The following is a 22,345-nucleotide window of genomic DNA, read 5'->3' on the forward strand; positions in this document are numbered from 1 at the left end:
GTATGTCTTTTGGTGTGTGATATTTGTAGATTGGTAAATACAATCCAATATTCTATAAATAAGTACACCTATTTAATCAGTGCTTCATGGGTACGGTATCAGAACCATATCATGTTTTATCTTAATTTATCCTGAGATAATATTTCATCTTAACTGATCCTGAGATAATATTTTATCTTAATTGATCCTGAGATAATATTTTATCTTAATTGATCCTGAGATAATATTTTATCTTAATTTATCCTGAGATAATATTTTATCTTAACTTATCCTGAGATAATATTTTATCTTAATTGATCCTGAGATAATATTTTATCTTAATTGATCCTGAGATAATATTTTATCTTAATTTATCCTGAGATAGTATTTCATCTTAATTTATCCTGAGATAATATTTTATCTTAATTGATCCTGAGATAATATTTTATCTTAATTTATCCTGAGATAATATTTTATCTTAATTTATCCTGAGATAGTATTTCATCTTAATTTATCCTGAGATAATATTTTATCTTAATTGATCCTGAGATAATATTTTATCTTAATTTATCCTGAGATAATATTTTATCTTAATTTATCCTGAGATAATATTTCATCTTAATTGATCCAGAGATAATATTTCATCTTAACTGATCCTGAGATAATATTTTATTTTAATTAATCCTGAGATAATATTTTCAAATTTTGAACATGTAAGTAAAATCCTGTTTAGTGATTAATGTCGAAAGTAAAGAAAACAAATGAAGAATTGATATTTTTGCTGGCTGGTGACATATTCTGATTAATGTGGGCAAAACAGTGACATGGTAGTATAGTTACAGGACGTTGGGATGGTGATTGAAGAGTCAAACATCTGATTTTTATATTGTACCTTGTTACAAGAGATTCATTCTCAAATATAAATGAAGGAAGACATCCCAGGACAGAACTCTTTATAAACATAAATATTTTGAAGGAAGATAGATTAACCATTGGATTTTACAACAGAGACCAAAATAGCTGGCTAGGATACCTAAAAAGTGTATTGTGTTTATGCGTGTGTTGTTTTTGAGATCGTAGTCTAGGACTTTGAAGGTGTGGTCCGCACTCTCATACAGATTCATTCACTGCACAAGTACTGTATCAGTTCATAATGTTGTCATTTTCAAACTCTCTTAATTAATGTTGTACATGTATTTAAAAGTTATATATTGCCTAATTGGTCTTAAATGTCTAATTTGTTCACCTAGTCTGTATGTTGTGATTTTAACACTGAGAATTCTGACGTATAGATACAATTGAATGTTTTGAAGTGACAGTATTTGATCGTTCTAAGAACTCAATTACATTTAGATGATATATAACATTAGAAGTTATGTTGTAATAACAGGGTTTACTCAAGAAATAAAATAGCCTGATTTTTACAATAATCCTGTCCCTATATCAAACGTGAAACTTACATCAATTCCCTAACACATAAAATGGCAATTAGTTAGAAACTGATCTATGGATTACCATATATTGCATCTGTCCACTGATGGAGCTGCCCCCTTGCCCCCTAATCTGCCCCCTGCCCCCAAATTTTGTTGATGACACCTGCATTTGTCCGCTGCAGCTCCAGCAGTAGTTTAAGTCCAGCGGAGAGAGACGGAGAGTAAGTATAATCTGTCTGACTAATTGCAACTAACACCCTAACATGGCTGCATAGTTAACAGGCAAGGTCACCAAAGGAAACCGATTGGTAACTTTAGGAAACCGATAGTACACTACTTTGGGGAACCATTTCTAGACAGGTAGTTAAGGAAACCAACATCTTTTTGGAAACTTTTCAATGGATGTTGGCTTTACAACTCTAAGAAACCGAGGAAACCAGAATAGGCTAGTTATAAGGCCTAAGGAAACCAGAATGGCTTGGTAGTTAGGTCAAAGGAAACCAGAGTGGCCAAGTAACTAGGCCTAAGGAAACCAGAGTGGCCTGGTAACTGACAGGCCTTACAAAGCAAAACTTTTACTCAGGAATGTGTTATCCAACTGATATTGTAACCATCTTGGAATTTGCTGAGTCACTAAAATAGGCAGAGAGTATGGATAGTCAACACTGGTATTCTCAAGAATTGATGGAAAATTCATTTGGGATTGATGGCAAACTAAGTTACAAGCACATTTCAGAATTAGAAAATTATGGGAAACTTTTGAACATTTTTGTTTTCTGTGCATGATCAGCATGTATCATATTTCAGATTTGTTTTTTGGGGGTTTTATTATTTAATTTTGTTGTCCCTTTATTCAGGTGCACATTTTAACATTCTGGTATTTTGTGATAATAATGGCATTTCATTAATTATTTAATTAATAATTTACTGATCAACTTTTCTTAATTTACTTCTGTCAGTTTTGATATTAACTAAAACAAAAAGGTTGCTGTGTGTATAATTTTCTGTAGTCATTTTGGAAAGCTGATATGGGAATTTTTGAAGTCTCCCTCCAATGTTGAGAAAGGGTGTCAGAAAAAATTTACCTTCAGGATATTACTCAGTCAGGGAGTTTTTATGGTACAAGAAATAAAAAAAATTGCTGGTACCATTTCAAAACGAAAAATGGTTTCTTCATAAAATAAACTAAAAGTCAGTCAATTTTTTATGCATTTTTATCATTGCTGCATTGAGAAATGAAGACTGTTTGTATACCTCCCAGTCATAGCGTTTCTTCATAACTCTAAAATGACAAATGATCTGCATTTCTGAATTAATAGTGTGTTTTCATGCCATCTTACGTGTTATTTTACTTGTTACAGAGATAAGCTGGCATGATATTGCTGTAGAACCTTTGTTGTATTACATAACTTACAAATCACTTCTTAATTTATCTATTTGATTTACGTGTATGTATTTAGCCTTATACTTATGTTACCTAGGTGTATGTCAGACCTTATACTTAAGTTACCTAGGTGTATGTCAGACCTTATACTTAAGTTACCTAGGTGTATGTCAGACCTTATACTTAAGTTACCTAGGTGTATGTCAGACCTGATACTTATGTTACCTAGGTGTATGTCAGACCTTATACTTATGTTACCTAGGTGTATGTCAGACCTGATACTTACGTTACCTAGGTGTATGTCAGACCTTATACTTATGTTACCTAGGTGTATGTCAGACCTTATACTTATGTTACCTAGGTGTATGTCAGACCTTATACTTAAGTTACCTAGGTGTATGTCAGACCTGATACTTATGTTACCTAGGTGTATGTCAGACCTTATACTTATGTTACCTAGGTGTATGTCAGACCTGATACTTACGTTACCTAGGTGTATGTCAGACCTTATACTTATGTTACCTAGGTGTATGTCAGGCCTTATACTTATGTTACCAAGGTGTATGACAGACCTGATACTTATGTTACCTAGGTGTATGTCAGGCCTTATACTTATGTTACCAAGGTGTATGACAGACCTGATACTTATGTTACCTAGGTGTATGTCAGACCTGATACTTATGTTACTGGACAGAAAATGCTATGCATGTATCGCTTGATTTGTAAATTTATATGACTCCAGGAGAGCTAAATGTTAAAAAAAACCTATTTGATTTATTTTGTTTGTGTCATCAAGCAATAGTTTGTGAACTGTTGAACTGAATTGGACATAACTATCAATGTTTTTATTCTGCATGTATGCTGAATGTAAGCTGTACACACATGTATGCTGAATGTATGTATACACACATGTATGCTGAATGTATGCTGTATACATACCCCAGTATTTGTATGTATGCTGAATGTATGCTGTATACATACCCCAATATTTGTATGTATACTGTATACTTACCCGAATATATTATGTATGCTGAATGTATGCTGTATGCTGTATGCATACCCCAGTATTTGTATGTATACTGTATACATACCCCAGTATTTGTATGTATGCTGAATGTATGCTGTATACATACCCCAGTATTTGTATGTATACTGTATGCATACCCCAGTATTTGTATGCATGCTGTATACATACCCCAGTATTTGTATGTATGCTGAATGTACCCCAGTATTTGTATGTATGCTGAATATATGCTGTATACATACCCCAGTATTTGTATGTATGCTGTATACATGCCCCTTTATTTGTATGTATGCTGAATGTATGCTGTATACATACCCCAATATTTGTATGTATACTGTATACTTACCCGAATATAGTATGTATGCTGAATGTATGCTGTATACATACCCCAGTATTTGTATGTATACTGTATGCATACCCCAGTATTTGTATGTATGCTGAATATATGCTGTATACATACCCCAGTATTTGTATGTATGCTGTATACATGCCCCTTTATTTGTATGTATGCTGAATGTATGCTGTATACATACCCCAGTATACGTATGTATGCTGAATATATGCTGTATACATACCCCAGTATTTGTATGCATGCTGAGCTTCTGTTGAATGTACCAGTATGTATACAGTAGGTTGTTTACAGAACAGAAATGGAAAAGGAAATTGACTTGTCATGTAAAAAAGCAAAATTAATGCAAAAAGATATGAATGTAAGCTTGTGTGTAATGTAAATTTTAATTCTGCATTGAATGTAGACTTTTTGTTCTGTTAGACAAATATTTGTTACCTCCTAGTATGCATAGTTACCAGTGTTTTGATCATGCTGCCAAATTTTCTTTTTTATACCTACTTACTTCATATCTCATGTTTTCTTCATATTTCTGAAGGTGTTTTTTTTCATTTATTCTTTGTTTTTTTGTAAGCAGAAGGGTGTGGAAGGGGAGATTTTATGGACATATTATTCATTCAAATTATCAGTACAGTTACTTTTGTAGATGTGTTTTAATTGTTTTCCTTCTTTGTAGAACAAAGGTACATATTGATCCTTAAAATACACATATGATTGTATCACTTTTTAAATGATTTAAGCTTCATGAATATTTATGTGATTGTTTGTTGCAAACAACTTAATCATGAAGATCGGTAATGGTAGTGAAAAGTCATGAAAGAAATATTCATAAGTTGATATATTCATGAGATAAAGCTATTAATTAATATTCATGAGATGAATTAATGTTCAGGTGATAAATTAATATTCATGAGATTAACTGAATATGCATTATGTAGTTCTGCAATAAAATGTTACTGATCATCATGACCATGACACAAACTTTGTTTTATCATGGTTACAACTTAAACGACTCACAATCAAATAACACTGACATTATTTAAAGATAGTTTATAGAAGCTTAATTTTACCATTAGATTTTCTCTACATGTTTGTGGTTTCAACACCACCTCAGGAAGTTTTAGTCGTTTACTAGATAGTGTTTAGTCAGAAATATAATTGAATTGTTTGGTTTTCAGACCTAGTCAAAAGTCGCCCATCCCTGCAGACAGATTTGAGGATGGTGTTGGTGGCTATGGTGCTCCTGAAGAACGTCGCAGAGGCTTCCAAATCCAGGGCAAAGCAAAGGCTCTCTATAACTTCTCATCGCAAAATCCAAGGTATACAGCATGCCTTAGTAAACCAACCAATAAAAACATATGTGTTGATTTTTTTTGGATCAAAACCTTTTTTAGTCTCCCTTAAAACTTTATTATGGGTAATTACGAGCCAATCATGACGTTTCAAATTCCCTTAAATTTCTTGATGATATCATCGCATATCAGGGTACAAATCAGAATGTAAAAAGAAATATTTGAACCCTCAATTACAAAAACGGTTGAAACAAGCTTAAAAAGTTCCTGTAAACAATATCAATTTCAGCAATAGAGTGACTTTATGGTTTTATTTTTTCATTTTTTTTTTTTCTTTTTTTCAGAGAGCTTGGCTTTAGGAAAGGTGACATAGTTTACCTCATCCGACAGATTGACAAGCACTGGTTCGAGGGAGAGCGCCATGGAAGGCGGGGGATATTCCCCATAAACTATGTAGAGGTATGTGTGTTCTCGCTCTCTTACCTCATTCTGAACTCAATAAACTTCATGGTTTGAAGGCAATTTTGTATCAAGGAATCAAATAGTCCTTATTACATTCATTTCACAGGTCATGACCTCTATTCCCTCATTGATCTCAGGTCATGACCTTTATTCTTTTATTAATCTCACAAGTCAGACTCTATTCTTTATTGAAATACCTTACACATCCTTCTCACAGGTCATGACTTCTATTCTCACATTTATCTCACAGGTCATGACCTTTACTCTCTCATTTTATCTCACTGATCATTACCTCTAGTCTTTTTTCCAATACAAACAGGTCTTGACCTCTATTGAAGCTGCTCAGGCAGCTGCACAGCAGTCAGAAGGACAGGCTGTTGCCAAGTTTAACTTCAGCGGACAAACAAATGTTGAGCTCTCTATCAGGAAGGTAGGCAACAAGTCCCTGTCATGTTTTACTCTAACGAATAAAAGCAAATTCATGAATCATCCATATTTTCTGTTGTATTCTTCAAATGATAAGCATGCCTGATCATAGAGTCTATTAAATTACAATTTGAATTTTAAACATATATATATTAATATTATAAATATTTCATATCTTTTTGATTACTATAATGATGAAATCCACATTTCTGTCATTGCCAAGTTCTAACATATGACTGTTGATTGTACAGGGCGACCAGATTACTCTCTTGCGTCGCGTGGATGATAACTGGTTTGAGGGGCGAATTGGCCACAAACAGGGTATCTTTCCAGTTCAGTATGTTGAAGTACTAAAGGACCCATCAACCCCTCTAGTCACCCCTGCCCCCTCAGTCATCGCTACCCCTATGACGGGTAGGGGTATGTATTGTCAAATTTCTTTCTGTTTTGTTTTGCACATAATTATTTTTGGCCATTAATCTACATTATATACAACGATTTATAAAGATTACTTTGATTGTGGGAGTGTGAATTCATTCAATGTTCGAAGCAGGTAAACATTCATGAGTAATTTATGTTTCTTGTTTTTTTTTATTTTCCCCCTCCAGGTACCCCAGAGATGCTGTCTCCAGTCAGTATAGATGTGCCAACACCCCCGCCCCAGCCTTCCCCGGGAGCATTCTCCCCTAAATCTTCCTCCATGTCACAATATCCCTACTCACCTAAACCATTCACACAGAGCCTCAGCCATTCATCGCCGAAGCTTGACGGAGGGGGAAACCCCACTCATTTCAATAGCCTGCCTGCAGGGCTCAACTCAGTCCCAGGGGCGCAGACTAATGGCCATCACCAGTCCTTTCAAAATGTGGGACTCTCTGCCTCCTTCTCCCCATCAAAATCCTCCGGCCCCATCGACAATAACCTTGACTACCGGCCCAAGGTCACGGATGATGACCTTGCCACTAGTAGGTAAGTAACATTTAATCATGGCCGTCAAAAGTAAACATATGGAGAAGTTATCTGGTCTGTTGATATCTGAGTGACATTTCCACACTTAACATTTCTCATATTATTCTTAGCTCATGCTAAAAGTTAACTTTGAAAATTTCAAAATACATTTGAACCTTGTTATGTGGAAGTCAGCAGGACTGTGAGGAAACTTCAAGTTACCCAAGTATCAGGGTTATTCAAGGTTGAATGTTTCGTATGAAGTTTGGCTGGGATGAATTATATTGAATCAAACAGGGTTTTCAATTAGTAGCTTGGTGATAAAAAACTTGACTTTATTATCAGGTTTCAGTGTATTTTGAAATATTTTTGAAAACTTAGAAATGTTTTCCTTGGAGTACTAAGTATATCTGTATTTTTTAATTGATTTGATTTTCAAAGTCATTTTGGTTCAACTAAACAAACAGCATGTTTATCAAACCCTGCTACTATGTTTAACTAGCCACAAAATAATTTTAATTTTGTGATAATTTTTGCTGATGAAAAGCAGAAGTGAACAACAGAAAAACAAGTTTGATGCAGCTGGTTCTAAATACAATAAGCCAGTTCAATACTTACCATGCAATCTGATGATGAAAATTTGTGAAATTGGACACTGGTGAAAATTTTATACCGATGAAAATTGGACACTTGTGAAAATTCCATACTGGTGAAAATTTGACACAGGTGAAAGTAACATATGGATCATGTTAAAATCAGTTCATGGTGAATTGGGTTTTTTTCTTTTTTTCTAACAGCTACAAAGCATTGTATGCTTACAAGCCACAGAATGATGACGAATTGGAATTGTGGGAAGGTGATCAGGTGTACGTGATGGAGAAATGTGATGACGGCTGGTTTGTTGGAACATCGATCCGCACAGGGATGTTTGGTACCTTCCCAGGAAATTATGTACAAAGAGTGCAATGTAAGCTTGGGTCACAGTTTTTTACGATTTCCTTGAGAGAAGAGAATCAAATTATGAAAATTTTCACTTCAAAATAGTTATGTAGGTTCTCATCAATAACGTATGAAAAATGAGAAAATCAATTTTCTGGATTGTTTTCTGAACAATAAAAAAAATGCTGATCTATGTTTTTTTTTTGACAGGACGTACACAAGTGGTTGCATAAATGGAGGACTGATTTTATTTCGTTGTATGGAAGGACACAAGTTGATCCCAGTTAGAAAGCATACCAAGGGGAGATAATTGAGGACAGACACCCACGTGCCTTGTGGTGGGCTAGTGCTATTATGATTGAAAACTTGAACAGAAGAGCCATGTTGATGTATACACTCAAATAGCCATGGACAACCATTTATTTTGGCTGCATGAAAGGAATATCTTAAAGACAGACGCAGGCGATGTACATACACGTGTGTGCTGTGAACAAGTGAAAAGTGTTGTGGAAAAAAAAAACTCGTAAAAACTTGTGTTGTAGTTCAGCTACGTCTATTTATTCTCAAGAGGAGTATTATCTATGTCTGCGGCACAGAAGTTTTGTGGATCATCATGAAGCTTTGTTGTTTTGTCAGGGTCGTGACTTTTAATCAATCTTATTTAAATCTCTGTTGCTTTCTGTGTGAATGACAACATTTGTTATCCTAGAAATTGCTTTCGCCTAGATTTTCATCATTGTGCAGTTCGAGTGCAGTCATAAACAAAATTTTTGCAGCAGTTTTTGTCATTTCAGTAAACCATTTGTCGCAAATAGAAGCGAGTGCTTGCAAAGGACATTGTATTAAACTCCATTAGCAGAAGTTTCCCAATTCTACTCCTATCAACCATAAATTTTGTCTCAACTGTATACAGACAAATTTTCAAATTAAATAAAACCTGATTATTGATGTGTGTGGTATAAGTTACGTGAATTTTAGTGTTGTTTCAAGAAAAAAATCATGTTATTTCAATCATTACTTGCAAGATAAGATTATTATGAAACGATTATTGATTCCCCGTGAATCTGTTTAAATTCACTGATAAGAAACATTCACATCAGTAGAAAATAAACTGCTATTCTAGAAGGGATTGTTGAATTCAGCAATGTTCAAGGTTTTATTAGATGGTAACTGCCAGTTTGAGATTACCAAAATTGGAGATTTCTTGAAACCTAAATTCTACATAATCGGTCCCATTTTCCTGAATTTTGGATTAAAATTGTTGATTTTGATGTCGTAAGTCTGAGCTTTTGTATTCTTTCTTTCTTTATATGGATTTCTCAGTTTTGAAGTTGTGTGGGTGATTCAATTTTCATTTCTTTCAAAAATATTGTGTAATTCATCACCTTAAAGTAACAGAAATAGAATTGTCAGTGAAATTCTACTAGAAATCAGTATTAGAATCTGGTTGTACACCTGTTATCGCGGAGGTGACACTTTTTAACGAACAGTGTATATCATCGATGTTGTCATCAGGATGTCCGTTAAGTTTGGACTGCTTATTGCTGATCTGTTAGATTGTATTCTGCTGTTTACGTGTCCATTACATACCATATTCATGTTGTGTTGCGTGATAATCCCTATATACATCTATATGTGTGTCGCAGAGTTTGAACTATTGATATTTCAAGATTTGATATATTTTAGAAAACAAAACTTACCTATTAATATTTGTAAAAATTAATTAAATGCCTGTTTTTCTTTATTTTTATTTTCTGTGTAGTTAATCAGAAATGAACGGGAGGGGAGTTAACTCTGTAATGCTAATACTTCTGGGTGTCATAGTTGCAGTCGGAATTTATCATTCACTGTAGAACTGGTTAAAGTGCCATATAGATAATTAATGTCCAGTTCAATCCGAATTTTAATAAATAGTGATGATAGTTTTTTCCCTAACTATGCAATGTAAATGTCCTTTTGTGAGCATCTAATCCTTTTACTGAAGTTGTAAAACATTGATTGAGTTTTTATATAATTGTCCTAATCCAGGTCAAGGTCATTGAGCAAAGTCAATGTCATATAAGCAAGAAAAATGTGAGAGCGAGAACGAGAGAGAAAGTGAATATTATTTTGTTATATATAATATATATTACGTAAACCGGTACCATTGTGTTATTATTTATGAATGTTTTGATAGCTGAAGTTGTCTCCTCTTGCTATAACCATACAAATTCACATTTTTATGATATACTCATAAAATCCAGTCGACCCTCTACAACGAAACTAGTAGTTTTAGACACCGACATCAGAGGGACTGTGCTTTATATTTGTCTGCTGTCGTCATGGAAACCAAATATTTTAATCAAATTAAAAATCAGGAAGAAATCCTGCTTGTCTAATGGAGGATTTTTTATTTTTTCTTCCTTGAATTTTTCTTGCCATTCGGATTTGGATATTTAGGATATTTAGATCATTTTGTAAACCATGTCATTACCATAGATTATTTATTGTCATGGATACGAGATTTTTGTCCCCCTTTAATCTTTAAGCACACTTAGCTTTGTTATTGGTGTAACTATATACTCATAGAGTATCTTAGATATAAACAAAGCCTTCTCATTTTTATATCGTATCATTTTTAAAACACAAATTTTTAATGAGCACTTCAGTGGCTGAAGCACATTCATAACCATATGTCACGCTTGTGTCCATGTTTTTTCGACAAGAGTTTTAATGTTCAGTGAATATTTTTTGTATAGTTCAGTGTACGGTTGAACCTTGAACATTTAGAAACACGGACGGCGGATTTATATTTACCAAAGATGTAAGCTTTATCCGAAATTGAAGTCGAAAACAAAGCTGACATTGAGAACGTGGTCCATCCCTTAGATGTGAAGTTTTAAGCAATCTGGGGCATTGTATTGCTAATTTGTGACTGTAGGTGTAAATTAGTACTAATTTCCTAGCTAGTATTAATTTTCTCTGAACAACTATGGATATTCTAAATGCAATATCCTTTCTTTTCTTTTGTGTGAATTAAGTTTTTAAAAAGATGCAGAGATGAACTTGAAAATAGTTCTAGTGATATTTTTGCGAAATGAAATAATTGTGTTTACATAATTGCCTGGTTTATAATAACAACCTGATATAATGAAAAGAAAAAGTGATGGTCTTGAAATTTGTTTTGTAATTTTCTTAAAAAAAAAACTCTCCTGCTAGCTTGACCCTATTGTAGATACAACCCATGTTATTTATTTGTGATATTTCAAGGTCAGCTGTTGGTAGTAATGTTACGTGTGACTGAACAGCCTCACTCTGGTAATTATAACTCTTCGGTGGGTAGATTAAAGCCATCTATACATAACAAGGACGACTTTGTTGTTTGTTCGTAGTTAGAGATTTAAAACGAGTGCTGATTGATACGAGATGACACTGTTGACCAGCTAATTCCAACAAATGATAATTTCTGTGTTTGTCTTACTATTTTCTTTATTTGCACAATTTATAGGAATAACAAATCACCGGTATATAATCAAAATTCAAGTTTACAAATCTTACAAATTTATACAAAATAACTTTTTTTCCAAAATATACTTTCACTTACAGTTAGTGAAATAGATACCCTTACATTTGATCAATAGCACCAGATTAGGATTACAACTTGTCCTCTGCAAAGACAAATAAGTGGCTGTACACTATACAATCACCAAATACATAAATTCACTTTAATATGTAAGTTTTAATGATTTCATTCAAACAATTGATAGCTTGTAAATTCATTAACGATATAACAAAATGGAGACAATTTTTATGTAAAATTTCATTGTCATACAAATGACAGTTTATACAACATTGATCCCCTTGAAAAGACAAAAACAAAATTTCCTATTGAGTGATGGTAATTTGATTTTGTATTTTTTCATTTTTTATCATAAATTTAAACTTCACAACATTATAACATGACCTCAACACCATTTTGTGAAAGTCGACATGACACACTGCCGATGATTATACGTGATTGCAGACTAGATATAAAAATTATCTAAATATACTTGCTAACAAAACTACTTAGTAAATCAATGTATAAAAATATCACTGAATAATGAAATGGCTATACAAGTGTACATGTAAAAATATAGATTAAAAAAAAAAATACAGTTGCACACAAATGAAATGCATTTATATCATTCAAAACTCATCGACTTTCTCTGTATTAGACAGATCCAGCTACAAATTTTAATGTTGTTTCTGTGAGGATTACAGAATTTCCTGAGAACACCAAATATTTATATTCCTATAACATTATTGTAACAGCCAAACTGCTAACAACATCGGAGCTTGGGTTAAAAATATCACACATTAGGGCTTTTCCTCCTAACAACTTCCTCTTTGCCCAAACTTGACGTAAAAATTAAACTGCTTATTTCCTTGTGTCAGACAACACAGAACATATTAGAAAATAAAGTTGTGAAAAACCATCTGCCAGAATGCCAGTTTCATGTTTGCTAGTCCTTGATCTACTCTGATGGATTTGCCTGGTGTCTGATTTTACATCTTGTGATAGAATTCCCACTGTAGTCCATTTTTACTGCTGACACGACTTTTTGCAAATAAACATACTGCATGAGTCAGCTATAAAAAATCCTATTTCAATTTTAACATGAACTGGTCCTTGCAACTTAAATAAAAAAACTTTTTCGATCCAGCATGCAAAATATCTTTTTCATTTTCAGTAACTGCTTGTTTCATATTTCTTTCCATATTTTAAAAAACATCTTTTTTTCGTTTATCGTCAACTAAACATCAATGGAAAACAACTCTACAGAAATCCTGTAGGGACTTCACCAACAGCCTAAACATTCATAGGTCCATCTAGCAACCACAATCTTTACAAAACTTCACTGTTCTGTGACTGATGAAGGCTATTACATGCAACTATTCCACCTATCACACTTGCAAGTGAGCTCACCGCTTGTAAGCAATTCGGCACCAAAAACACATATCCACCCTACTATTCCGACACACCACAGGATCAATTCAACAGATGTCTGATTAAAGATTCTTTGTTTACAAATGCTCCTTTTCATAACGATGGAGATCTCTTGAGGGTTTTTAAATACTGGGTGTCCATGTATATATATATATCAGACTGGTATCCCCTAATGTTTGGTTAAATCACTCCGATACCAAGTCTTGCACCAACTTTGCTGACAAGATGTCTTCTACAGCAAGTCCTAAAAAAAAAACATTAACTTAAATTTATCATCAAAAACTTTTTTTTGTCTAACATTCAATAGGAGATGCAATTTTAAATTGTACAAAGTGAAAATTTAAAATATCTAAAATAACTCATAAAAATGAGCTCGATTTTGTTGGTTAATTTCAAAGCATTTAATTTTCATGATTTTAACACGTTCGCAAAAATAGCTAAAATTAGAACCCTCAAAATACTGTAATTTTCTTTCTCAAAATTATCAATCAGGGACACTGACTTTATCAACCCTAACAAGACGAATTACAATCTAAATAATTTATGTCCGTGATCGATTGATTGACAGATTTTCTATCTCTGTCACCCCTCTCGTGTCAGGGTATCATCTCTCCGATGAAGGACGTGCATTATGTCCACAAAAAAGCATATAAACATTAGTACAAGCTAGGTTCCATTTCATTCCTAGCAAATTGTTACTTACCTAATGACTTAAACAGAGTTGTCTCCCCTTTAGGTTTGTCCTTCACCTTGTTAATGACTTCTCCTAATTCAGCATAAACTTCGGCCTTTTAAAGCAAACAAAATACACCAAGTAAACACAGCAGGAAAAGAGCTCATTCAGACCAAGATTGAAAGCATAGGACTAAAATTAATCTAACCGTAGAATTGTACAACATCCTTACATACCCCTGATAGTATGACATCACCACTCTCCTTATGTGCTGCTACACGACTGTCCACAAACACCACCCCTGACTTCATCAGGTCTGAATCAATCTCTTGCCAATCTGGACGACATGCCCCAACAGCTGAAATAATAAAATACAAGTTCTGATTGGATATCACATTAAAGAAAATATTAATTTTGAAAATGTAAGTACTTCACTTTTATCTCAACTTTCCATCGTGCATTTCAATATCAAAGGCTGACAACACTAACAGAAGTGAAAATGAATGTTACTGGTAGGTAGAAGCAAATAAAAAGAGTTTTCACTATAATGTCAACAATACTGAGATTTTTTCCATCTTATCTGAGGAGAGGTCACTTCTTACATGTAGTCAAATATAATTTATTTCCCAACCTGTACAAATAAAGATGTTGATAATGTGTATTTCAGGCTAAGAAGTTTTAATTTTTATAAAAAGCAAAATCTGTGATTAATCTATTCAAGCACAGTAGAAGAATCACTCTAGTTCTATATAGATACACTACCATTTATATGAGCTCCAGGTTTAACCCATTCTTTCTGTAGAACTGGATCTGATGATGACGTCACTGTAACAATGACATCAGCATCCTTCACCGCCATTTCTGCTGAAGTGCAAGCTATCCCGTTGATCTCATCTGCTAATTTCTGTGCATTTGATGGAGTTTTACTCCAAACATTTATCTGAAACATTGATGTATTTGTGTTATTTTTTTATATTTATAAACCTATGCTTGGTGATAAGCCCAAATATATCTATAGCTTTACAATAAAATTATTAAATTGTGTTATTGATGTGGAAGAAGTCAACCTATATCATTTACTATTCAGTAAACATAACCAAATAATCATATTTCATTGTCCTTTGATAAGCCCACCCCTGACCCAGAGTTAATGTGTAATTACACTTCAAGATACAAAACCAACTTATCATATTTCAATGTCCTGTAATAAGCCCACCCCCTGACCCAGAGTTAATGTGGTTAATGTGTAATTACACTTCAATACACATAACCAACTAATCGTATTTCATTGTCCTGTAATAAGCCCACCCCCTGACCCAGAGGTAATATGGTGGCCCCTTTGGCTTATTGCAAAATAAATGATACCTCTAGAGACCAGTATATAGTTCATTTATTTAAGTAGAGGGTTGTTATCCAGACTTCTACTGTCTTATAAATACAGCTAGGCATTTCGGTGAAGTCAATTGAGTTCATCAAAAGATTACATGGTCTTATTTTTCCAGCTTTAAGACATCGCTGAACCAGTTTTATATAGGAACTGCTGATCATAATGATGTGGTATACCTTCTTGAAGGAGAAAATTGATGTCATTGCCTGATAGTGGGATCGTGCCTGAACTCCAGATCCTAAAATGGCCAACACCTGAGGGTTGTCTCCATAAAGTACCTGTAACAGAACACAGAAATGATGTACATGTGTGTAGTGTACAGTAAAAGGAAAGAGAGGAGAGGAGTTGTCTCCAAATGAAAAACCAGGAGCAAACTCGTAGTTTGAATAATGATAACCTCATACAGCTGTTGTAACTAGGGTTACCTTGTGATAACCCTATAAAGCTAACCTTTGTAACTATAATTACCTTGTGAAAACCCTATACAGCTAATCCTTGTAACTATGGTTACCTTGTGATAATCCTATACAGCTAACCTTTGTACCTATAGTTACCTTGTGATAACCCTATACAGCTAATCTTTGCAACATGGTTACCTTGTGATAAACCTATATTGTTGACCTTTTTAACTGTAGTTACCTTGTGTTAACCTAGTCCCTATACAACTGACTTTTGTAATTATGGTTTTCCTTGTGATAACCTAATATAACTGATTTTTTTAACAATGGTGACCCATGGTAACCGTTTTTAGAGCTGACCTTTGTAACCATGGTAACTGACCTTGGTTGCCACAGCTGATACAGCAGCAGTCCTCATTGTTGTGATCACTTCTCCATCCATCAACTGTAACATATGGTCCATGTAAATATATAAAGAGTGAGAATATCTGATGGTCTTCTCTAGAATACTAGATATGTAAACAGATTACAAATTGCAATGTGTGAATTTGTTGACAGAAGAGTAAGATAGTGTATCATCATAAATAAATCTGAGATCTTTATTGCATCAAAAATATAAAAACATCAATAAAATTTAGAATAGGATACATGATATCTAATTAATTGTAACACTAACTGTAATGAAAAACACCCAACCTTTGGCAGGGTTCTAACTAGTGACCTACAGTCTCTAGCCAGACAAACTAAAGCTTGATTAAAAGGTAAATTCCCACTAAGTGAGGCTAGTAAGGTGACCTGTACTGTCAACTTCTACACTACTCCCTCCCTCTCAAACATTGCCAGAACACTGACTCTCATTGGTAAGACAATGCCTAGAGATAAGAGGAGTCACCAAGACAGAAAACCTGCCACTAACCAACCATCGTTCACAGAGACTTTGATCCCAAAGACAACAACAACCAAGGTTCAATATCTTAAAGGAAGCATTGCAGTCTCCTGTTGCTTCTACCCTTGCAGTGGTCAACTTCACAAAATCTGTAATAGGAAGGAGTAATGAAATCTCTCTGTCTGTGGTGGGGTTAACGCTTAAACTAGCAACCCTATTCTCTAGCCAGACATTCTACTGCTCCACTATGGGAAATTCCTACTAGTCAAGGCCAGCAATGCTGAACTTCTACAAATGTATCGCATTTATGATTGTATTTCGCTCATGATGTGATCACTTATATACAATAGAAGTAAAAAAAACTCAAACAAATGGTCATTTCTTCAACAGGAAGAGAACAAATTTTCTCTCCAAACTCTAGGGAAACTATAAAAATCTATGGACAGAATTACTTCCCAGCATGCTGGTACTTATTTCTACAACTAGGTTAATACACTCTATTAATTAAATACAAAATTATAATGCTACAAACCAATTCCGGTACTCCAGAGTCAGGATTGAACATAACAATTACAGCATGGTGGGTAGGAATGTTTTTGTTGTTCGGAAAAAATGTGACAAGTTTTGTAGCCAATGCTTCTTGTTCTGGACTGTAGGCTGGCATGACTCCCAGGAACCTAATCAAAACACAGAAAATTCCTTAAAAGAAAAGATTTTTCATCTTTCAAAAACAGAAATATGTCGCTCTTTATATATATATTCTGTATATTTATAGCGATTTTTTTTTATCCATCATACAATATGTACACTTATTGTACCTTTATCTCAACCTCTTCCCTGCTTGAGAAGAAAACACTACACCAGAGGTATTGTAACACCACAAACCTTATTCACAAGTGTCAAACACTTTTTCGTTCATATGTATAGAATATTACATATCTATCACCACATCAAAAGCCAATGTAAGGGCATATCTACTTTTTCATCAAAAATTTAACAAAACAAAAAAAAACAAGGGCCATGAGACACAGGTTATGCTCCCCGAATAGGACAAAATTTAAGTATGAAAAAAAACAAAGGGCAATAACTCCTAAATTATGCAAAAGAGAGTGCACTGCTCTCCATCTCGTTGAGATTTATAGAAGTTTTGTTGATACCTCTTATAGTTTTTGTGTTATGCTCCAGACAAAGTTATGACAGACGGACGAACGGACAGATGGACGGAGAGACAAATTGGCAACTATATGCTCTCCCTTCAGGGAGAATAAAAACAGAACAAACTAACACAAGAGCTGTCTCAAGTTTCTCTTTCCTTTTCATGCTCATTTTGAACAACTGAAGAAAAAATTTCATGATTTTATAGCTTGCAGTTAAATCCATGTACTACTAGCAGTCGTGTGTATTTCCTGCAAAAGAAACTATGTTGAAGTTTCTATCAAAAAGTAGGGCTGTGAGATGGCACATTATCATATCATTACACTATTCAGTCAGATACCTAGATATGTCAAGTACAGTGTAACACGATGTCAGTAAAAGCAGCTTATTGTTCTAAAGTGCATCAAAATAGGTCATAAACAGAACAAAAAATTTGTTGAAAATAAATTTAATCCACAAATAACACACATGAAAAAAGAATTTTGATTTTTTTTTTCACTAATAATACACCACCTGTTTGGCATCAACTAATAATCTCTATCAATGTTTTACAATTTTCTTCCTTTTCAATCATGATCTTTGACTTTCATTAGGATTTCGTCATTATGTGTGATCAGATCTTTGTTAACACAAAATACGTGATGAAATGGCTCATGTTATATTGAAGTTCTGTAGTTTCTGTAGATATTCCAACAAAAGTTTCTATCCCCGATCTCCACTTTAATAACATCACCAAAACATTTGTCAGTGAGGCAATGCCTTGAGATAGAAAGAGTCACAGAGACCTATAACCAACCAATTAACCAACAGTCTTTGTGTTACAGATAATGAATTAGTCTGGTGGTAAGAGAACATCTGTTTTTGATGCTATCCAGGGTAAGGTGTGTGTCTGGTGTTGATGTTCCATCCTTTACCTACTTGTTATTACCTACCATCTTTTCCTGCAGCAATACTTTACTTACCAGCATCACACACAGGACATTGGACTCCTCTACCCATACATCTACCAACCAGTACCACACACAGGACATTGGACTCCTCTACCAATACATCTACCTACAGGTACCACACACAGGACATTGGCCTCCTCTACCAATACATCTACCTACAGGTACCACACACAGGACATTGGACTCCTCTACCATACATCTACCTACCAGTACCACACACAGGATGTTGGACTCCTCTACCAATACATCTACCTACAGGTACCACACACAGGACATTGGCCTCCTCTACCAATACATCTACCTACAGGTACCACACACAGGACATTGGACTCCTCTACCTATACATCTACCAACCAGTACCACACACAGGACATTGGACTCCTCTACCCATACATCTACCTACCAGTACCACACACAGGACATTGGATTCCTCTACCCATACATCTACCAACCAGTACCACACACAGGATGTTGGACTCCTCTACCCATAGATCTACCTACCAGTACCACACACAGGACATTGGATTCCTCTACCCATACATCTACCAACCAGTACCACACACAGGATGTTGGACTCCTCTACCCATACATCTACCAACCTGTACCACACACAGGATGTTGGACTCCTCTACCCATAGATCTACCTACCAGTACCACCCATAGGACATTGGACTCATCTACCATACATCTACCTACTAGTACTACACACAGGATATTGGACTCCTCTACCCATACATCTTCCTACCAGTACCACACACAGGACATTGGCCTCCTCTACCCATACATCTACTAACCAGTACCACACACAGGATGTTGGACTCCTCTACCCATAGATCTACCTACCAGTACCACACACAGGACATTGGATTCCTCTACCCATACATCTACCAACCAGTACCACACACAGGATGTTGGACTCCTCTTCCCATACATCTACCAACCAGTACTACACACAGGACATTGGACTCCTCTACCCATACATCTACCTACCAGTACCACACACAGGACATTTGACTCCTCTACCCATACATCTACCAACCAGTACCACACACAGGACATTGGATTCCTCTACCCATACATCTACCAACCAGTACTACACACAGGACATTGGATTCCTCTACCCATACATCTACCAACCAGTACCACACACAGGACATTGGATTCCTCTACCCATACATCTACCAACCAGTACTACACACAGGACATTGGACTCCTCTACCTATACATCTACCAACCAGTACCACACACAGGACATTGGACTCCTCTACCCATACATCTACCAACCAGTACCACACACAGGATGTTGGACTCCTCTACCCATACATCTACCAACCAGTACCACACTCAGGATGTTTGACTCCTCTACCCATAGATCTACCTACCAGTACCACACACAGGACATTGGACTCCTCTACCCATACATCTACCTACCAGTACCACACACAGGACTTCGGACTCCTCTACCCATACATCTACCAACCAGTACTACACACAGGACATTGGACTCCTCTACCCATACATCTACCAACCAGTACCACACACAGGATGTTGGACTCCTCTACCCATAGATCTACCTACCAGTACCACACACAGGACATTGGACTCCTCTACCCATACATCTACCAACCAGTACCACCCACAGGATGTTGGACTCCTCTACCCATACATCTACCTACCAGTACCACACACAGGACATTGGACTCCTCTACCCATAGATCTACCTACCAGTACCACACACAGGACATTGGACTCCTCTACCCATACATCTACCAACCAGTACCACACACAGGATGTTGGACTCCTCTACCCATACATCTACCAACCAGTACCACACACAGGATGTTGGACTCCTCTACCCATACATCTACCAACCAGTACCACACACAGGACATTGGACTCCTCTACCCATACATCTACCAACCAGTACCACACACAGGACATTGGACTCCTCTACCCATACATCTACCAACCAGTACCACACACAGGACATTGGACTCCTCTACCCATACATCTACCAACCAGTACCACACACAGGACATTGGACTCCTCTACCCATACATCTACCAACCAGTACCACCCACAGGACATTGGACTCCTCCACCCATACATCTACCAACCAGTACCACACACAGGACATTGGACTCCTCTACCCATACATCTACCAACCAGTACCACACACAGGACATTGGACTCCTCTACCTATACATCTACCAACCAGTACCACACACAGGACATTGGATTCCTCTACCCATACATCTACCAACCAGTACCACACACAGGATGTTGGACTCCTCTACCCATACATCTACCAACCAGTACTACACACAGGATATTTGACTCCTCTACCCATACATCTACCAACCAGTACCACACACAGGACATTGGCCTCCTCTACCGATACATCTACCTACCAGTACCACACACAGGACATTGGACTCCTCTACCACACATCTACCTACCAGTACCACACACAAGACATTGGACTCCTCCACTTTGTGTTATCATTTCCAGTTGTAATACTAGGTTTTATTTGTATTATTGATTTTTTTACCGTGGAACATGAAAAATTTTCAATTTATATGTATCAGTTATCAATATGAATACCTTGAAGTAACATCTGTAAATTATCCTTTTTCCTTTCTGATGCATTAAGTACTTTTATTATCATTTTATTATACAAAACATATTTAAAGAGTTAGGTTTATTAATCACTATACATTAACAAGTGTTACAAATGGTGATTGTATGGTCCTGAAGGCAGAAACAGTACTACATTTGAAGAATAGTCTTGTTCAACAATCTCTTTGAAAATTTTACAAGAGATAAGCATCTGGTTGCACAATATAAGATTTATTTCACTTACATGATCACACCACCAACAATGCTGTGGTGCATGCTGTGTCCCACTTCAACTTAATTATGACACATTACCACTTCATTCATTGATACAAGAATATATGTCTCAATTAAAGAATATTTTACATTCAAACAGAGCATAGTTTCAAGAATATATGTTAATTTGGAATAAAATGTTTTAGGCTATACAAATAATATTGTATCTGAAGAGCTATTTTGTATCTAAATAACAAAACTAACAGACATGATGTTGTCCACTGAAAGACTGATAGGCTGTTATTGTGGACAGAAAAACTGTTAAATAAATACATACAGACATAAAACCACAGTAATGCAAATGATATAAAAATCAACCAGTCAGTATAAGAATATTTTTTTGGATTTTTATCAACACAGCATGCCTCCCACTATTCATAAATGGAATTTTAATTGATATAGTATGCTGTACTTATACTTATGCTTCAGTCCAATTCCTCTGTTCGGTATTACTTCTAACAGCTTTTGTCATTTTTCATATCACGATTTGCGAATCGTCTAGTGACGTGAAATCATTTTTAAAATGTATCTTTAGTGTGGACTTGTGCAAGTCTATTATTATTATTATTTTTCTACTTTCAATATCCAAGAAAGAACCATAAAAAATAATAACCCGTTAACTTTGTTGACAGGTACAACCGTCCTCACTGGTTGAACAACGGATCCCTGAGAAAACGTAGACAGAGCCTTTTCCATCTCAGGTATCAAATGTTCATAAGTAAGAGCATTTTTAACTTTCTCCCCAGATATCCACTTCAGAGCCATCTTGTACGTCTTGTACTTTAATTTGGAACTCTTC

The 22,345-nt window shown here is 35.4% G+C and overlaps 2 protein-coding genes across 8 annotated transcripts in view; one reads left to right on the forward strand and one right to left on the reverse strand.

Moving 5' to 3' along the window:
• The window catches only part of LOC132547177 (uncharacterized), a 138,005-nt gene extending 126,423 nt beyond the window's left edge, over nt 1-11,582 (forward strand). For all 7 annotated transcript variants that reach the window (XM_060210932.1, XM_060210933.1, XM_060210934.1 and 4 more), the window contains 7 exons: nt 5,348-5,488; nt 5,806-5,920; nt 6,243-6,353; nt 6,601-6,769; nt 6,958-7,318; nt 8,095-8,264; nt 8,447-11,582. In XM_060210932.1, coding sequence (XP_060066915.1) covers nt 5,348-5,488; nt 5,806-5,920; nt 6,243-6,353; nt 6,601-6,769; nt 6,958-7,318; nt 8,095-8,264; nt 8,447-8,448 — 1,069 coding nt within the window. In that variant the 3' untranslated portion in view covers nt 8,449-11,582. The remainder of the gene's footprint in view (nt 1-5,347; nt 5,489-5,805; nt 5,921-6,242; nt 6,354-6,600; nt 6,770-6,957; nt 7,319-8,094; nt 8,265-8,446) is intronic.
• A 773-nt stretch (nt 11,583-12,355) lies between these two features.
• Nucleotides 12,356-22,311, reverse strand: LOC132547170 (ketimine reductase mu-crystallin-like). Its single transcript, XM_060210924.1, has 8 exons — nt 22,160-22,311; nt 17,082-17,226; nt 16,046-16,108; nt 15,442-15,543; nt 14,641-14,818; nt 14,115-14,236; nt 13,909-13,993; nt 12,356-13,449 (listed from the first exon to the last, which is right to left on the reverse strand). The coding sequence occupies exons 1-8, from the start codon at nt 22,309-22,311 to the stop codon at nt 13,391-13,393; spliced, it is 906 nt and encodes a 301-aa protein (XP_060066907.1). The 3' UTR covers nt 12,356-13,390.
• Nucleotides 22,312-22,345: the final 34 nt, after the last annotated feature.

The sequence above is a fragment of the Ylistrum balloti genome, unplaced genomic scaffold (genome assembly GCF_031769215.1).
Source record: "Ylistrum balloti isolate Yb309-2 unplaced genomic scaffold, AGI_CSIRO_Ybal_v1 Utg369936, whole genome shotgun sequence".
NCBI classification, from domain to species: domain Eukaryota; kingdom Metazoa; phylum Mollusca; class Bivalvia; order Pectinida; family Pectinidae; genus Ylistrum; species Ylistrum balloti.

Coding starts and splice junctions, on each gene's coding strand:
- LOC132547170 (XM_060210924.1), bottom strand. CDS start 22,311: ATGGCTCTGAAGTGGATATCTGGGGAGAAAGTTAAAAATGCTCTTACT. Junction 15,544..16,045: donor TATCAGCTGTGGCAACCAAG/GTCAGTTACCAT, acceptor GTTCTGTTACAG/GTACTTTATGGAGACAACCC. Junction 13,450..13,908: donor AACTCTGTTTAAGTCATTAG/GTAAGTAACAAT, acceptor TTTTTTTTTTAG/GACTTGCTGTAGAAGACATC.